A 17,222-nucleotide genomic window follows, 5' to 3' on the forward strand; every position below is an offset into this window, starting at 1 on the left:
TGTATGGTAGCTGTTTGTTTTTTTTAAAGGGGAACTATGCAGATTTTTTAGCTTAATTTACCTTAACTGAACAGCTTTGGAGTCATTGGAATGGTTATATGACTTTTTTCGGGTTGAATGGTGGTCGTCTCGCTTCCCCCTAGCGCCTGTGAGCGTCATGGCTGAGCCGACAAAAAAGAAGCAGAAAGCTAGGAGGAACAGAGAAAGAGGAAACGGCAGACTGACCGAACGAGGAGTCAGACACCAGTAAACATCGGACCTGCGTTTTCAGAATGGGGAGAACTGAGACAAACAGAAGCCTGCGAATCCGATACTGACCTGGCGTTCTTGCTGTTGCACTTGTAAGTATCTTTGGGATAAACTCCGTTTAATCTTTGTATTTCTTGTTATTGTGACCTCAGGATGTTTGCTATTGTCTGTAAAGGTTTTTATTATGATCGCTGTCTGTTACAGGCTTACTAGCTGTCTACCTCAGTGGACATGGCTCTGTGCGTTCGCTGGCTTCTATGAAAACAAATGCACATGACCAGAGGGAGAAGATGGGAGGGGGGGAGAATCGCCAATGAGTTTTTACAACAGTGTTGCCAAATATCTTCTCCGAAGCTCTATAGAGAAACCTGCAAGCAAAATGTGAGAAAACAGCGAAGAAATTGCCAAAACTGCATAGCGCCCCTTTAAGATTATTTTTTGGGCATTTTAGGCCTTTATTTATAGGACAGCTGAATACATGAAAGGGGAGAGAGAGAGGGGGGGAATGACATGCAGGTTAGAGTCAAATACGCGGGAGTAAACCGCTATATATGGGCACGCGCTCTACCAGGTAAGCTACCCAGGCGCCCCTCTGGTAGCTAGTTTATGCGCAAAATCTGCTATCTGCAAGCCAAGCGAGCATGTCATGCCTTTCAAACATAAAAGTGGCAGATACTAGCGTGCACTAGGGCCTGCCTTAAGTACTTTACACCACTGGGGGCACTTGTATGTGTGTGTACAGTACATCTGAGTACAAGTAGTCTCGCTTTGCCAGACCTTCCTTCACAGCACTGCGGAGGAGGGTCTGGCTAGTCCACACAGCATTCCGGGATGGGAGAAAAACGTGCTCTGGTTTATTGCCATTTCTTTAAACCAATCACAATCGTCACTAAGCTCCGCACGGAGCTGCTGCAAAATAGCCTCAGGAAGGAACTTATTTTAGGGGAACGTGTACATTCAAAAGTTGTTTTCGTGCGAGAGAAAACTCAGATTGGGCAGATAGTCTAGCTCTCGATTTACCCTGCAGAGATCTGAGGAGCAGTTAACCATAGTCCTCATAAATCCACCAGAGTTTAAAATTCTAACACAAACAAAACGGAAGGTAACCGACATCTGGCTGAAAAGAGTGAAATCCGACAGAATTACAAGTGCACGGTAAAATCACTGGATTTCAAGTGTAACAACACCATAGCTTCAACAGTTAATGTAGTGAAGCCTTAACCACCCTAAAGAGCCCTAAGATGTTATGAAACAATGTCTACTTTTGATGCTTTAATTTAACTTGAAGGATTAAACAGCTTCTGTGTGGTATGACAAAATTCGAAACCCATTCAAACTCTATTCAATGACCTAAAACATCTGGAGTTCAAACTAAAACATTGACATTTTGAAAAGACCATCTTTTTCCTAGCAGCAAGCTAACTTTAAATATTTTATAAACTATAGGTAAATATCACACAAAGTCAATAAATTAAAATGATATTGATTTATTTTTTGCTCTACTGACAGCTGGATACAGAACTAATCATTCAGCATTCAAGTGACATCCAGGTTTTCAATGAGGGCCTCAAGAGTCCAGAGCATAGTTTCACATTTTTAAGGAAAGGACGAGGATGAAGTGGCAATCAAAGAAAGGAGAGGCGACAGGGGGAGATAAGTGCTAAAAAAAGGAGTCTGATTACATGCAAGACATTGACCCTGTTTGTGTAGAGTGGAGAAGGTGGTGGTTTTACACTAAACTGGAATTCCAGCAATGTATCTGAAGATATGAACATGTTTGACCAGCAAAGACATAGAACAGACCAAGAAAATCATCCCATTTTCTTTAACATTTTGGAGAACTATTGCATCTGTATTGAATCTAACAACCACTCTGTCTAAAACAAAGACATCATCATCAGGGTGAGTCTTGTCCAGGTGGCAGAGCATGAAGAAAAGAGTGATTTGCTGCATTTGAATGTCCAGAAAGTTTCATGAGGTAGGCTGCATTTCAGGGCTTAAAAGAACTGGACAAAAACAGTCTCTGCTTGGCTCTTTTTTCCTCCAGTTTGGTTATGTGGTGTCTCCACTATCGGTTCAGTTAATTGTATGTGCTTCAGGTTCAGCAGGGCGGTCTGGTTGCTGTTTGAGGTGCTCCGAACATCTCTTGCGAGGCGTAGGTGATGTAGAGGAAGCCGTCAGTGTCACTGTAGCGGGAATAAACCTCCCCCATACTGGAGGACATGCAGGACATGCTCTTCTCTGCCACTAGGAGGAACAGAGCCTGGGTTGAGTCCAGGGCAATCTTATTCCTGAAAGAAAGAGACAGTTAGAGAGGTGGATAAAGGATGGAAACAACAACAGATTTTTAGGACAAAAAAGAGAGTATGAGGGAGGCAGGAAGAGAATAATGGCACACCTGACAGCTTGGGGGAAAAAGTGGAGAGAAGGGAGGGTTGGCTTGAGAAGAAAAAGTCTAGAAAACTCCAAAACAAGCTGGTTGAGAAGTAAGGTCTATTGATTCTACGAGCACACAGTGTCACAAATTATTTACCTGAGCAGGCAGAGGAACTGACCCAAGGTGAGTTCGAAGGGAACCAGGAATTTAGTTTTGTCCAACAGGGGGAGAGTCTTTTCACGGAGGTAACGTTCAACAATGACCTGAACACAAAAAAACACATCTGGGGTAAGCTGCTGGTGCCATCACACACACACACACACACACACACACACACACACACACACACACACACACACACACACACACACACACACACACACACACACACACACACATAAAGTGTGATTAAATGTTTTATATTTGTATGGAAAATCAACTCACAGGCAATTTGTTGGGGAATTTTGTCCGAATGCTGCATACTTCATCTTTTCTTGTCTCTAAAAAGAAATATTTTATACACATTTCACACTTTTAACAAAAGCATCAATACAGTGTGAGCTCAATGTTTTAATGCAAGCAACAAAATGTGACTTACCAAGGCATTTCCTTTGCTTGAAGGGCATCATCTCCATAGATTTCTCAAAAGGAGCCATGTTTGTTTGTTACTTGGGGCAGTTTGCAGAGACCAGCGGTGATGGAGGCGGCGCAGTGGTCTTTCCCGGGCTGACAGTGAAGTCCCCTCGGGTGGAAGTCAACAAACCCCACTGAGCTGCTCTGACCGCTGGTGTTTTATAGAGAAGGAGCTGGGAGGAGCTGAAACGTGACACCAACAAACAAAGACACACTCCTGGTCCTGGTGGGCAGTGTAAATGCACATTCACACATACTGGTTATCTCACTGGGCATTCTCACATCTACTGGTGATATTGGGTGCTGCTGTGTAGACAGGAGTGTAATGAGGGCAGCCAACTATGTGAGGAGTACAAACACCACATGACATGATTCAGAGGAACCTGGTGCCACCACCTTTATCATGAGGTTTGAATGCTCTCCATTCAACTCTGACCTTTGACCTCAATGTTTGATAGCCATGCCGGCCACATTACAGTTGTTAACTCTTGTTTCAGAAATGTCTGAGAATGATCGTGATCAATAGTAACACTAAGTGGAGTGTTGACATGAAGGCATGGACGGATTATGCCCCTGTACACAGACATGCAAAAAGTCCTAACATCTTTACCAAGAGCCAGACTTTGTGATGCGTTTGCCTCTTTTTTGTTGTTTCCCATCTCTTTGTATTCATTACACATCTCTCTATGGTTTTGTGTCTTTTTGTGGTCATTTTGTGTTTCTTTGTGGTTGTTTTGCCCCCTTTTGTAGGTATTTTGTGTCTATTTGCAGTTGCTTTGCATCTTTTTGTAGTTGTTTAATGTATCTGTGGTCATTTTGCATCTCTTCGTGGTCGGTACTTGTCTCTGAGTGATATATTGCAGGCGAAGGCCAGGTGGGTGGGGCCCTGACACTTTGGGCCCCTGACACTAAAACATCAATTCGGTTTCAATACTGGGGCTCTCACAGGTGCCGTATCTCCTCCAAACTGTATTTCAGTATGATGATGATAATAATGATAATAATAATAATAATAATAATAATAATAATAATAATATTTCTGATGTAGATGTTTAAGGATATAATGCAGTAAGGACTAGAGTTTCACTATATACACTCAGTTAAGTTACTAAATCCTTCACGAAAGCTATAATGCTCAGTTTTGAACGGTGTGATCATTCTATGTTTCTAAGATGTTGTGCTCTCCACTGTCAATAAACCAGCAACTGAATGCACATAATAGTTTAACTTATATGAGCAAAACATTTTGAGCCAGCAGCCTGTGGAAACATAACCAGGGACGATGCTCTGTTGTGGATGAAGATCACCCTCTGCTGGTTGAAAGGTGGCACAAGAGCAAAGTGCACTGCACCTGTCTAACATGCAGAATAATACAGAAACATAATTGCCTAAATAATCCTCTCTTTTTTTTATTGAAGACTGTATGCTTTTTTTCTTACTTTTTTTTTTTTTTTTTTAATTTGTGGACAGTTTGATATTCATAAATGGTAGGACTTTAAAAGAAGATTTTAAAAGAATATAAATGCAGTTGCTACTGATTCACTGCCCTGTGTGCCAATTAGTTCATGGTAATTTGATTCATCACAATCACAACTTTATTTAGGATTATGCACCATTTGAACACAATGTAAACTAAAATAATAAAGTTTACATAAAACTACATTTTCACCCCATTCCCTTGAAAAAGACAGGGCCACGTAAATAAGGAAATTATTATATTGTATTTCTGTTGCAAACCTTTTTCACAGAAGACCTTATGTCTTGAAAAAGATTTGTTCCCTAACTAAAGTTGGGGTTTGGGGGGCCCCTGGGGGATCCTACTATAGCCTCCATTTTCACATTAAAACTATAGTATTGTGTACAAAATGATACTATAGCGTACTACAGAGCATGATGAGATCACTTTGTAACCTCACTATGGGGACACTGTAGGAATGTGAGCATTTGTCCACTGGCATCCTGAACAGTGAAGTTGGACACTCAGGGGGATTTTTGCATAGGCCTACGTCCATTCGAAAAACTTCCCTGTCCAATCGGTGTGCAGCTCTGGTGCAGCGGCTCCTCCTCTCCGCTGCCTGCTCCCACATGTAACGCTATCACCCTCCGTCTGTCTGTTGTTGCATTGTCTCATAGGGGACACAGCGTACAGGATAACAGCACCATGGTAACTCCGTTGGACCGAGAAGCTTATAAGTGACATTTAAAAAAGAGAGGATTGTGTCAACAGGAAATGAAGACATGGCTCGTTGATGTTCCCTCAGTGTACCGGTGGATTCATTAGTTCTAGTCTTGTGCCAGTCAGCAGGGCTGCCTGAAGCTGTAGGCTGTAGCTGCATGGCACGTTAGAGATGGTGATTATATTTCCCCTATCGCATTGATCCAAGCGGCTAAGTAGGCTACTATGTTGCTATCGGTCGTCCGGACCTGTGTTGCTCTACCTGGAGCTGCACCATAGCCAACTCGTTCATCTCGTCCATTGCACGGCAACTGAGCGGTGGTCAGCGGTGCGCCTTGGTTCCGCCTGCCGGGCACTCAGACAAGGATGGCCGGCCGCCGCGGCTGCGTGAACTCGCTCTGGTCGGGCACTGAGCGCGTCCGCATCGGAGAACGCCTCAACGCGACGCTGGCCGGGGTGCTGGAGCTGGAGCTGCTCAGGTGCAAACACCTGGAGATGGTGGACACCGCTCTGGAGCACCGAGCCTCCACTACCGCCAACGCCGAAGAGCCACGGGCAGAGGAGGGAAGCGGAACCCCGGAGAGCGCCGCCTCGGAAGCCAAGCATGGCCCTGCGACATCCCGCAGGCAACAGGTCAGTCAGTGAGTCTGTCACGGAGCTCTACATGACGAGATTATTAAATATGGATGCGGGGATGATAGTGATCTGCCAACAAGCCAGTCCATCTGCGCCTCAGTAGACAGATTTTATCGCTGCCTGGCGGGGCATGGCTGTGCCGAGGGCTGAACACCCAACTGAGTGAGATGATGCCAGGGATCATCCAAGCATGCCCGATAATTTTCCACATCAGCAGTGTGTGACCGTCACATGGAGCAAATGTCATGGAGGTCAGGGTACCAGGACCAGCTCCTGTCTGGCTGGCTCTGTGCCCTGCCTCAAGGTTAGAAAAGAGGATGTGGTGGGATAGGCGCTAAAATCAGGTGCAGGCATTATCACACAAGCCAGCAACCAGACACTGCTGCAGTTTTTTTGGCTCTGGCCGGTAAGCTCATCAGCTGTAAAGGTCACTTTGGCATCCAGTTTGCATTCAAATCACTCTGATCACAATATGAAGGTAGACTCCGTCACTAGGTCATCTGAGCTAAACTGTGCAATGTTGATCTTTTATTGTGAAATCCCTAATGCTCCAGTGAACTGTGACTTTCTTCACAAAGGTTAGGATGGGTGATCTTCAAACACACACATACAATTAACCCATTTCCAATCCTAGTGTTGAGAATGAGGAGAATGTGGGTTGACATGTAATACAGGAGGACAGGATGTGAACAGGTCCCATCCTGGAGGCCTGGATACTGGGGCTGTCTGGTCTCTTATTAGTGAACATGAACTACATTTGAACCAGTAAAGTCATCAAAAAAACAAAAAAAACAGTTGGAAATGAGAGGATAAAAATGCCTTAGAGTGCATCCAACAAGATTTTCCAGTTAGAAATGAGAGACTTAATACATGATCTAAAATGGTCATTGGCAAGACAATATTGAATCTATAGAGCTGAAAAATTAGAGGAGGTCAATTAGAGGATTGACAGCAACTATTTTGAAAATGAATATATTTTGGTTTAGGAGTGAGCAATCTGAAGCTGTCAGCTTGGGCACTGGGAAACTGTGATGGGCATTTTTCTTCATTTTTGACATTTTATTGGACAAACTCAAGAAAATAATGGTTAGTTTCAGCTTCAGGAAATACAACAGCCTGTTATGTCCTTTTTTTCAATCATAGGGCACCAATTTTAACAATAACTGCACCATTCCACCACATTGACAGCCTTTTCTATGAAATAATACTCCTTCAAGCAGTGAAATTGCTACTTAAGATCAAAATATCAACAAAAAAAATAATAGACTGACTTTTTTCTATGAACCTAATTCACTGCATTGTACGGAGAGTGCAGTTATGTTAGTCTGTCATGGATTATCTCTAGACCATTTCCAGATTTGATAAACCAGTGACAATGACAACATGACAGGTTCGTGTTGTGTTCAGGGTCTGCTGGTGTTGGTAGTTTTTCTACCTCAGATATTAAATTCTTGGCTGCATTAATATCCTTTTATTGTTTTTCTGAGAAAGTAACAATAAAAGGTAAGACACTTCATCCTGATCACTTTGCACACAGTGTATTTACACTGTGAATATGTGTGCCTGATACTACTGTAATGAGCCGTATTAGTCAACAGCTTGCAGCACATTAATACATGTACAAATGTTCTGTCTAAATCAGGCTACAGCTGAGGTCACCTTTTTGCAGAACAGTGTATTTATTTGACACAATAATTACAGGCTTGCACTAAAGGGAAGATAATAATAATATCTGTTTTCATCAGTGCAGGGACAGAAATGTCAGTCCCATCTGAGGGCATCTGCATGGAAGTGTGGCTCATAATGTGCCGCCTTCCTCACCACCCACCTCCCAACATCTCCTCTGTAGTTCCCCCCCGTGGTGCTGAGATATCCCGTTGAGAGGCCAAGCAGCATTGCTCATTCTCACCTCTGAAGGGAGCTGCCAGTGTAGCAGAGCAGGCTGGCACTCTGCCCTCTGCCCGGGCCGACCTCCGCCAACACAAAACACACAAAAGATGCATAAATGGAGACAAATAGTTGTTCTTGTTTTTGCAAAAGTGACCACATCTAGTTTAAACAGTGCAGCAGCTGGAAAGAGAACAAAGAAGAGAGAGCAGATGTTTATTTACTACCATCAATGGAGATGCTTACTGTAAAAATTTCATCCCCAAACACATTCTGTTCATTTGACCTGGAATTCATTACTTACTGCTTTGACAAACGCAGGATGTTCTGCTTTTCAAAATGTAACTATTTTTGTGAGCTGAGGATTAGATGACTCACAACATAATGTGCTCTACTTTAACACCAGCTTTGTTAATTTTTTTGTTTTGTTTTTGGAATTAAACTCTTGAAATGTGATTCACCTTTTCTCTCTAGTAGCAGAGAGAGGGTAGGAGTTATGACTGTGCAAATCCATATTTGGCAGGTCTGGATTATGGCTGTATGGAAGTGATGGAAAAATACAATTTAAAATTACATCTTTTCAACCTTGTGATGTGCTCCGACATTTGTGACGCATGCAGGTTTTTGAAAGAAATAATGACACCTCAAAAACAAGTGCTTCTTCAACATTGTTTGTGGAAAAGAAACACATTTAGTTTGTATGAATATGTTTCAATATCATAAATAATTCATAATATTCTACATGGTTTGTATAAACTAGAAGTAGACTACTTGTTTGTAACATTTTAATCTTGTCACACTTTTTAGCAACTCTTCTTGCCTTCAGAATTGGTGTCGAGGTCGAGTTGTTGAAACATTGATTCTTGCCGTTAAGTATTCAAAAATAAAAATCTCCTTACTGAAGAATGCACACAGAGGAAAGGAGTGGGGGAAGGCATGTGCTGCAGAGCTTCCCTTACTTCACATATACAGAAGAGCTGCAGCAATTAGTTGAAATAATTGATAGACATAAAATGAAGCAGCAACTCCTTTTTGTTAAGTGAAATATTTTCATGTTATATACCCAAATCTACTGGTTTCAGCTTCTCAATATTTAAAAATGAGTTGCCTTGTCATTTCTTGTTATCTTTGGGTTTTGGGCTGTTGATCGTACAAAACAAGGCATTTGATATCATTACCTTGATCATTTTCCACAGTGATTTTCTGCTGTTTTATAGACCAAATGTCTAATCAATTATTTAAGATAATCAGCAGATGAATCGATTCTAAAGAGAATTGATAGTTGCAGCCATAATACACAGTATGTGTATGTGTCTCTACACCATATGCAGTGTTGTGTGCACGATAACTGAAGGCAGCCTGTCTTGAAATTAGGTTTAGTATTGGAAAGCATACCCTGACTTGTGGAGTGAGACAGCTTTTGTCTCTTGGTTCTTGCCTCGGGATCCTTTTAAGCTCACCGGGAAAAAAAACAACTCTACTTTTTATGTGCAATGAAAGATTCACCTGAATGTTTCAGAAAAGCTGGAGAACATATCACTCCACTCGGCTGGCGAAGATGAAGATGCACAACGTGGGCTGTCTTTAAATTTCAAAACCACATTAATAATGCATGAAACAATAAACACTGCTGTGTAGAACAAGCAAGTACTTCTCACCAAACACTCGCTTCTGTTTGACCAAATGACTCTGCCTCAACATGGCAACCGCTGCCATTTGTCTCACTGTAATGACATAACGCACTTATTAAGAGGAGGTATGTTGCTTGTGCAGCTGCGATCGCTAGCATTATTGTCCAATCGACCCATACATTTTCTTCATATTGTTCCAGAGGGGCTGTGCTGCTCCCTCACATGAAGCAATATCATATTACAGAGCTCTGAGCAGACCCCCACCCACTTGTCTGTCCTATGATTTGATCATGCAGGTCTCTGTGTAACATTATATCCTGTAATGTGCAGTGCATTATATTGTTGGGGAATTATATTGAGGAGATGGACATTTTTGCAGACATATATATATATATATATATATATATATATATATATATATATATACACACACACACACATTCAAGGGACTTTTTAAAGGTTTAATTCATATCTTTAAATAGACTTAAGTTGAGGCCCATACAAGTGCAGAATGATAAACATATGTTCTTTTATGGCAGTAAGAAAAATTTACAGTGAGTGGGAATTAGCGGCAGAACAGACAACAGTTCATACATGCGAGCGAGAGTCACAACAAGCCTGTATTGTGTGTCTTCAGGCTGAGTTAAACATTTCGCCGAGCCTGTTGTAGTGTTGTGGTTCTGTGTGGGAGGAGAAGCGAGCGAGAGTTAGAGAGCGAGCAGCTGTAGCTATGGTGAGCACGGGGCAGCAGGCTCGAAGGATATTACAGAAGTGTGGGGGGGGGGGGATTATTTGTCAAGGGGAGTGTGGGGGAGGTGGGGGTCCTTCAAGATGCCCTTCTCTCTCACCCGGCAACCGCTCACCCACTCCCCACCTCACCCTCCCTTTACCGCCTTCACTCACTCAGTGACTCACTCTCTTATTTCTCTGTCTCTTTTTTGGTCCCTCTCACTCAATCTTTTTTTATTTTTTTGGTCACCCACTCGCCTCGACTCACTTTAAAATCCCTTGGAAGTAAAAAAACAAAACAAAAAAAGAAAGGAAAAAAAAACGGGACAGTAGTGAGTGGAAGCTCCTAATTCACACAGAAAAAGGGGATGAAAGGAAAAGAAGTGGGAGAAAGAGTTACAGACTTTGACCTGTTATAGGCTAAGTCTGTAACTCTTTCTCCCACTTCTTTTCCTTCCTTCCCTTTTTTCTCCTCACTCCATCCCCCTTCCCTTCTGCCGCTCCGGCTGCTCTTTGTTACGTCATCTGTCTTCTCCCATTATCTTCTGAATCCCACCCCTCTCTCCTGTCACCCCAGCAGTGACTCACTACCTGTATTGTTTCCTCAGTAACAAGAGGATTGATCAGTGCCACTCACAGTGTTCTGTTGTCTGGGCTCGATCAGTCAAATGCAGGGGCGCCTCTTGGCTGCTGTCCTGGAGGGGTAGGGGATTTGTAGGATAATTGGAGGAGGGGGGTTCCTCCACCAAGCACTTACTAATCTAGCAAATGGAGGCACTTTGCTTTACTTAACTGTGTGTGTGTGTGTGTGTGTGTGTGTGTGTGTGTGTGTGTGTCTGTGTTCCTGTAAGCGGTGTGACGTCACCAGAGCATGTCTGGTAAATGATATAATGGATGTACATACATGTCTTTTCAAACGGGTCTAACTGTGTCTCTGTGTACTCTCACAAAGACAAGCGGTGCCAAGGAGTTGTGGGTTTAAAGCAGTGGCTTTATTGTTAATGGTGTAATGTAACTTAGTACATTTACTTAAGTACTGTACTTAACTACAGTTTTGAGAAGTACTTGTACTTTACTTAAAGCTATAGTGTGTGGTTTCCGTCTCTGAGGAATTCTAAGTAATGACAACAACACTGTCGGCACATCCACATGACGCAAGCCTTCCGTGATTAAAAAAAACAACCCATGATGGACTCTTCAGAAGAGGTAATTCTCTTCACTCGAGTTTCTGCACGCGAAAGTCGCCGGATGACACAATCTTCTGAACATAGCCATACTGAGAAATACAGAGAGAGTTGTGTGGAGCTTTTTTCTGTGTGGTTGTAAATGCTAATTTGTTTCTGCACTTATTTGATTCTTGTAATTTGGTAAAATGATCTACACATGTTTTTATTTGGTTGGCCTTTTTATCCACATCACCAAACATTTTATTTCCCCAGACAAATATGTAATCATAGTTACAGTATTTAGATATTGTAGTCAAAGAAATTTTACTTAGTCAATATTGGTCAGCCCTCACCTGTCACATGTTTTGTTTTTATCAGGCGCCGTCTCCCTCAGATATAGTGGTATTGCCCTGTCAGAGCAGCTCAGAGTACTGTGGCAGTAATTCAGGGGATGGGACAGTCCACTCCTCATCTGGCAGGGGGAGTAACTCACGCTGGTCTACTCTGTCCTGGGACGCCCCCTCTGACCTGCTCTCTCCACCAACACCAGACCCCAGTGGAACGGTCCATCTGGACAGTGACTCCAGACCTAGTTCAGGTAAACACACACACACACACACACACACACACACACACACACACACACACACACACACAGTGTGTGGTCCACAGCACTGACCTGAACAGTGACCAACACAGTTTGTCACCGTCTGATATCACTACAGCTCACCTTGTGTAAGAGAAGCCCCATTAAACATTAACCGTGTTCTTTTTTACTTTTGTTTACTTGCTCTTACTCTGGGACTTGGCACTGACTCTCTTTTTCTCTCTCTTTCTCTGTCAACTTTTCAGCCTTTCTTGCCAAACTCTTATCCACTCCCATTGTAACTGTGGTCTCTGTATCACTGCACCCAACTCAGACATTCCTCTCCCTGCTATGCACTCATGTATGCCTTCTTTTATACTATTTTAAGTAATTCAACTCAAACCTGAAAGATTATTTTAGATTATTTTAGGTTTGAAGTTCGTTTCATGCCTTATATTTTTTCCTCCAAATCGCAAATTATAATGTAGATTTGAGTGATATTTTTTAAGCTACTGCAAGTGTTCACAGCTGTTTTTGCACTGCAGTACCTTCATGTTAGTTTTTAGTCAAACAGTGGATCCAGTACTGTGACGCCTTTTTCCTGGAATTTATGTTACTGAAGTTTGAGTTTCTGTAGGTGATGTCTTTGTTTAGCTAAGTAAGTTTTTACTGACCTTACTGTCTTTATATACATCCAAACAACACTAACCCTTTTGCTCCAGAAAACATAATTTCCTTTCTCAGGAAAGACCTACCAGACAAAGAGTTTATGAAACTGCAAGCAACATGTGTATGAAATTGTTGGATGTTTTTTTTTGTCACTGTTTTTTTAAATTAAATGTAACATAACAAGTAGTGAAAAAATAAATAATGTCAGTAACAGCACAAAATAGGAGTTGGCTAAGGAATAAGTACACCCCCTAATTTATAGAATTAATAAGAAATACAAATTAAACAATGGTCTTTAGGCACCCCTGTTTCCTGGCCTTCATCATTAGCTCCCCTGAGTATTATAGGAAATGATTGGAGATTGTCGCTTAGATGTTAGCATACGCATACATTCTGAATTTATTTTCCTCTCTTCCTCTCAAGGTTTCTATTCAGTAAGCGGGAGCTCGCTCTCAGACTCTTGCTACTCTGTGTCCAGTGACGCTGCTCAGGGAGGATCGGCGCCACCGGCCAGACCCCTGAAGCTGTGGGAGCAGGTCCCTCTGTCTGCTGACAACACTGACATCCTGTGGTCAGAAGGTGCAGTGCAGCAACAGCAGCCTGCACTGCAGAGCAGACAGGAAGATGCTGAACCAACAGAAGGGACACCAGCTTCAGGTGAGCTGGACAATAGATCCATATCATGTAATGGATCCATGTCATGTAAATCCATCCGTGTAAATATGACTTTGCAGCAGTCAGCTGAAGCTGGTTCAAAAAGGTCAACTGAAGACGGTTCAAAGCAGTGCTCTGGCTATAAACATCAGTGGAGCTCTGGAAAGAGATTAATGTATAAATATTATGGAATGATGACATAAAATAATAAAAAATGTTCTTCTTCTCTCGTCTCTTACAGTCCAAAGTGACATTGAAGTGGCCGGTCTGAGCTTTCTGTCTGACCTCTGCTCGGGACTCAGTGACTCCCTGATTTCTTCCCTCCTCCCGCTTTTCGACCCCACCTCCTCCCTCCATCCAAACCCCCAGCTGGACCCTCGCTACTGCACCGACCTGGTGTCCCGCCGGACCAAGGAGGTGTACCCCTACCCAAGCCCGCTGCATGCCGTCGCCCTCCAGAGCCCCCTCTTCACCTCCCAGAGCCAAGAGCAATCGGCCTCTCCGAGCCCTGAAGGACCCCAACTAGATGAACCACAAGAGTCCAATGCTGATCCAACTCTGCCTCACCAGCCTCAGCAGCCCCCTGGCCAAGCTTCTTTCACCCAGCTGGAGCAATACATCTCTCGACTGGCTCGCCAGTACCACAGCCGGGTAAGCTCCTCCACTTCCGATTTCACTTCAGCTGCCACTCCTGGTCAAGTCAGGCACAGAGGCCTTTGTACCCCTGGTAAAAATCACGGTTCGACCCAGTCCCTTTCTGCCTTTGAGAGCCGCAGTGCACCCTCCACCCTGCCAGGGGGCAGCATCACTCCCTGTAAGTCACTGCTGGGAAACTCTGCCAGAATCAGCCTCAGCACCACTGGGAAAAAAGCTACTAGAAATTCAATCAATCTGGGTAACCTTCCTTCAGCAACCGGAGAGGACTTGAACATAAATCTGCATCTCAACCTCAACTTGAACCTGACTCCTGGTTTAAATTCTAGCCGGGGACTGGTGGACAATCCCAAAAATGGCAGCTGTGGAGCTTTGAGGAGCGACATTTCTTCAACTTCAACGGCTTCTGCTACATCACTCTCCTCGACTACACCCACCCCAGCACTTAGGGCTCGCCCTCGCATTTCAACATGTCCAAGCAGCCTGAGCCACCGCAGTTCCCTGGAGGTCACTTCAGGGTCTGGACCCACTTCTGGATTTGGGTCATCTGTATTCTGTCGCTCAGTAGACTGGAGCAGCGGTGCTCCACCTGAGACTGGGCCATCAGTGTTTGGTTCAAACTCCGGATCAGCTCCAGGGTCTCAGCGCAGTAGTTTGATCCAAGAGTCCAGCTCCAGTCCCAAGCTGAGCGAAGACTCCCCCATGGTGGGGGAGATCTCACGCCTCTCTGGCCTCTCTAGGGCTGTTGTGGTGGGATTGATGGAACAAGGTGTGGAGCTGGATATTGACTGCTTCCAAACGGATCCTGCAGGTGAGGTGAGGGGTCAAAGTAAAACCCACCTGAAAGCCCAGACAGATCATTCACATGATTATACTAGACTAACCGACCTAAATCCCCAGAGACCCATACAGCTGTCTCTCAGTGTCACCCATTCTCCACAGTCTCAGTCTAGCCTCACCCCTCCTCTCTCACACTCCAGCAGCCCCATACACCCCTATCAGTCCATCCATATTCCCTCCTCCCACTACTCCTCACAATGTCACTACCAGCAGATCCCTTCCCCGTCTGACCTTCCCTCTTCCACTGCCTCCTCCCCTGCCTCCCACCCCACCACCAGGGGTCGTTCCCCTCCCCGGCCTCTCCAGCCATCTCCTCTGGGTGCCACCCCGCTCTCTGTTTTCCGTCGTGATGCGCCCTTCCAGTGCTCCCTGCCTCGCACCAATACAAGGAGCTCTCCTTTGGAGCATGGCGGTATCCAACCAAGGGGTGGATCACTTCGGCAGAGTGGGGGTAGTGGTGGGTGTAAGAGGGTGGAGGGGGAGGGGCTTTATAGAGGAAAGCATGCCTCCCACAAGCTGATCCGGGCAGCCACAGTAAGCAGCTATGCCAAGAGAGAGGACTATAGCTCTGTTTGGGCTGGGGAGCAGGAGAGGGAGCGATCAGCAGTCCAGACGCCCAGGAAGACCTCCAACAAACTCTGGAGGGGCTTTGAGGGACGCCTCTGGAGCAAAGAGTCCGAAAGCGAAAGAGAGGAGATGGACAGAGCTGAGTATGGCTACGGATGGAGGAGGAACAGCGTTGGAAGCTGGAGGAGGGAGCATCGAAGGATGAAGGCTTCATCTAGCAATAATGACAGAAGGCCAAAAGTAGAGAACTCCCCCATCTTCTCAAAGAAGAAGGGGAAGGAAGATGGGGAAAGACGCAGCACCAGCCTCAGGCTTTCCAGGAGGGCTTTGTTCAGGAGTGAGTCCCAAGGCTTGCTGGTGTCTCGTAACCACGGCGAGGAGCCCACAAAGCGGGCACACTGGGTCTCCTCATTAGATGTGGGGCAAAGTGGCATGGGCCACAGCAAAGACGAAGGCATCAGACTGCTGAGAGCAAAGGAGGAAGATAAACGCCTGTCCTCCACCGCCAGCCTCTTTAACCTCTCTCGCTCTCAGAGCCTGGAAGGCAGCTGCCATTCCCTCTCCCCTCTCTCCTCCCCTTCCTTCTCTCCATCCCCTCCTTCACGGATGTCCCTACAGCGCTCTCGATCACTGAGGGACTTGGGGAGGAGAGTGTTTGGCTCCATGAGGTCCCTGAGTCTCAAACGGAAGACATCCAAGAAGTGACACATGTACAATAAATAACCATCACAGTATATGCATCTTCCACGTGTTAAGTTCAAAACACCAATGATTGATGAGTGGTTGGTATTATATTTCATGTAAAAGGAAGTGCCATCATTTTAAACTTTCAAAGACTTAATGATTGATTAGACAGACACACTGGTTTTATAATACTGGCCATAAGATATCTGCCAGTCCTTTAATCCACTACCAATATGATCGAAGTTCTTCTCAGGCACATAGTTTGTGAAAAGCTATTCATTTTGCTCACATCATTCATCTTAGTAATGTTTTTGTACAGTTTTAAAGACAGACTCTTTTTACAGCCTCACAAAAAAACTACAAAATGTCTGTCGAATTTCTTCAAATAGGTTCTGCAGCATAATTACAGCGCGTTGCAGCCAATTGATTTCGCTGTCTCCCAAATTCTTTCCTCATTGACAGTGCATTAATTGTGCACCCTACAGTAGCAAGCAAGAGTGCTGCAGGGTGCAGCATGGCCCAGATAAATGTCAGTGAAGAAAACTTAGGTGACAACTTCATATAGGGGTGAATAATTCCTTTTAGGAGCTGGAAAGAACTACAAACATTTTAAAATGTTTATTAGTGTGGGTTTCAGGGGAGTTTTTCAGTGTGTGAATGCTGTTTCAAAGGATGCAACATCTCAACAGAACTCTATTCTAGGCTAAAAGTAGCCCAATTTAAAGATATTGAATATGAACTCATATTGGCTATAAGCAGAATCATCCTGTAACCATGAGTATGGATATGTATAATGTACACCCCCCTTCTGCATGCTGCTCTGTGACTTGTTCAGTGATTATAGCTATTGTGAGAATGTGATAATCCTCTGTTTATGGGCAACAGTGCCTCTGAAGTACAATCATATTGGCCAGATAATGACCAAAACCAAGCAAATACTCTTTAACTTGATATTGTGCTCAGGATTTTCAAATATTGAATGATTAAAATATTGAAGTTATTTGAGACAAAATGTGGCTTCTCATGGCTTACAATTAATAAAAGAAATATATGTATAACTAAACTTGTACTCTGCCTGAAATAC

The 17,222-nt window shown here is 44.0% G+C and overlaps 2 protein-coding genes across 2 annotated transcripts; one reads left to right on the forward strand and one right to left on the reverse strand.

The window, feature by feature from the left end:
* Positions 1–1,720: 1,720 nt before the first annotated feature.
* On the reverse strand, positions 1,721–3,974 carry map1lc3cl (microtubule-associated protein 1 light chain 3 gamma, like). The gene is made up of 4 exons (XM_031303506.2): positions 3,225–3,974; positions 3,071–3,126; positions 2,783–2,889; positions 1,721–2,540 (listed from the first exon to the last, which is right to left on the reverse strand). The coding sequence occupies exons 1-4, from the start codon at positions 3,280–3,282 to the stop codon at positions 2,351–2,353; spliced, it is 411 nt and encodes a 136-aa protein (XP_031159366.1). The 5' UTR covers positions 3,283–3,974; the 3' UTR covers positions 1,721–2,350.
* A 1,388-nt stretch (positions 3,975–5,362) lies between these two features.
* Positions 5,363–17,201, forward strand: si:ch211-168f7.5. The gene is made up of 4 exons (XM_031303299.2): positions 5,363–6,068; positions 11,863–12,082; positions 13,163–13,396; positions 13,635–17,201. Exons 1-4 carry the CDS (start codon positions 5,802–5,804, stop codon positions 16,157–16,159), a joined length of 3,246 nt encoding a protein of 1,081 aa, XP_031159159.1. The 5' UTR covers positions 5,363–5,801; the 3' UTR covers positions 16,160–17,201.
* The last annotated feature ends 21 nt before the right edge of the window (positions 17,202–17,222 follow it).

Source organism: Sander lucioperca, chromosome 1, assembly GCF_008315115.2.
Source record: "Sander lucioperca isolate FBNREF2018 chromosome 1, SLUC_FBN_1.2, whole genome shotgun sequence".
Taxonomy (NCBI): Eukaryota; Metazoa; Chordata; class Actinopteri; order Perciformes; family Percidae; genus Sander; species Sander lucioperca.

Coding starts and splice junctions, on each gene's coding strand:
- si:ch211-168f7.5 (XM_031303299.2), top strand. CDS start 5,802: ATGGCCGGCCGCCGCGGCTGCGTGAACTCGCTCTGGTCGGGCACTGAG. Junction 6,069..11,862: donor CGACATCCCGCAGGCAACAG/GTCAGTCAGTGA, acceptor TGTTTTTATCAG/GCGCCGTCTCCCTCAGATAT. Junction 12,083..13,162: donor TGACTCCAGACCTAGTTCAG/GTAAACACACAC, acceptor CTTCCTCTCAAG/GTTTCTATTCAGTAAGCGGG.
- map1lc3cl (XM_031303506.2), bottom strand. CDS start 3,282: ATGGCTCCTTTTGAGAAATCTATGGAGATGATGCCCTTCAAGCAAAGG. Junction 2,890..3,070: donor AATTCCCCAACAAATTGCCT/GTGAGTTGATTT, acceptor TTTTGTGTTCAG/GTCATTGTTGAACGTTACCT. Junction 2,541..2,782: donor CAGTTCCTCTGCCTGCTCAG/GTAAATAATTTG, acceptor TCTTTCTTTCAG/GAATAAGATTGCCCTGGACT.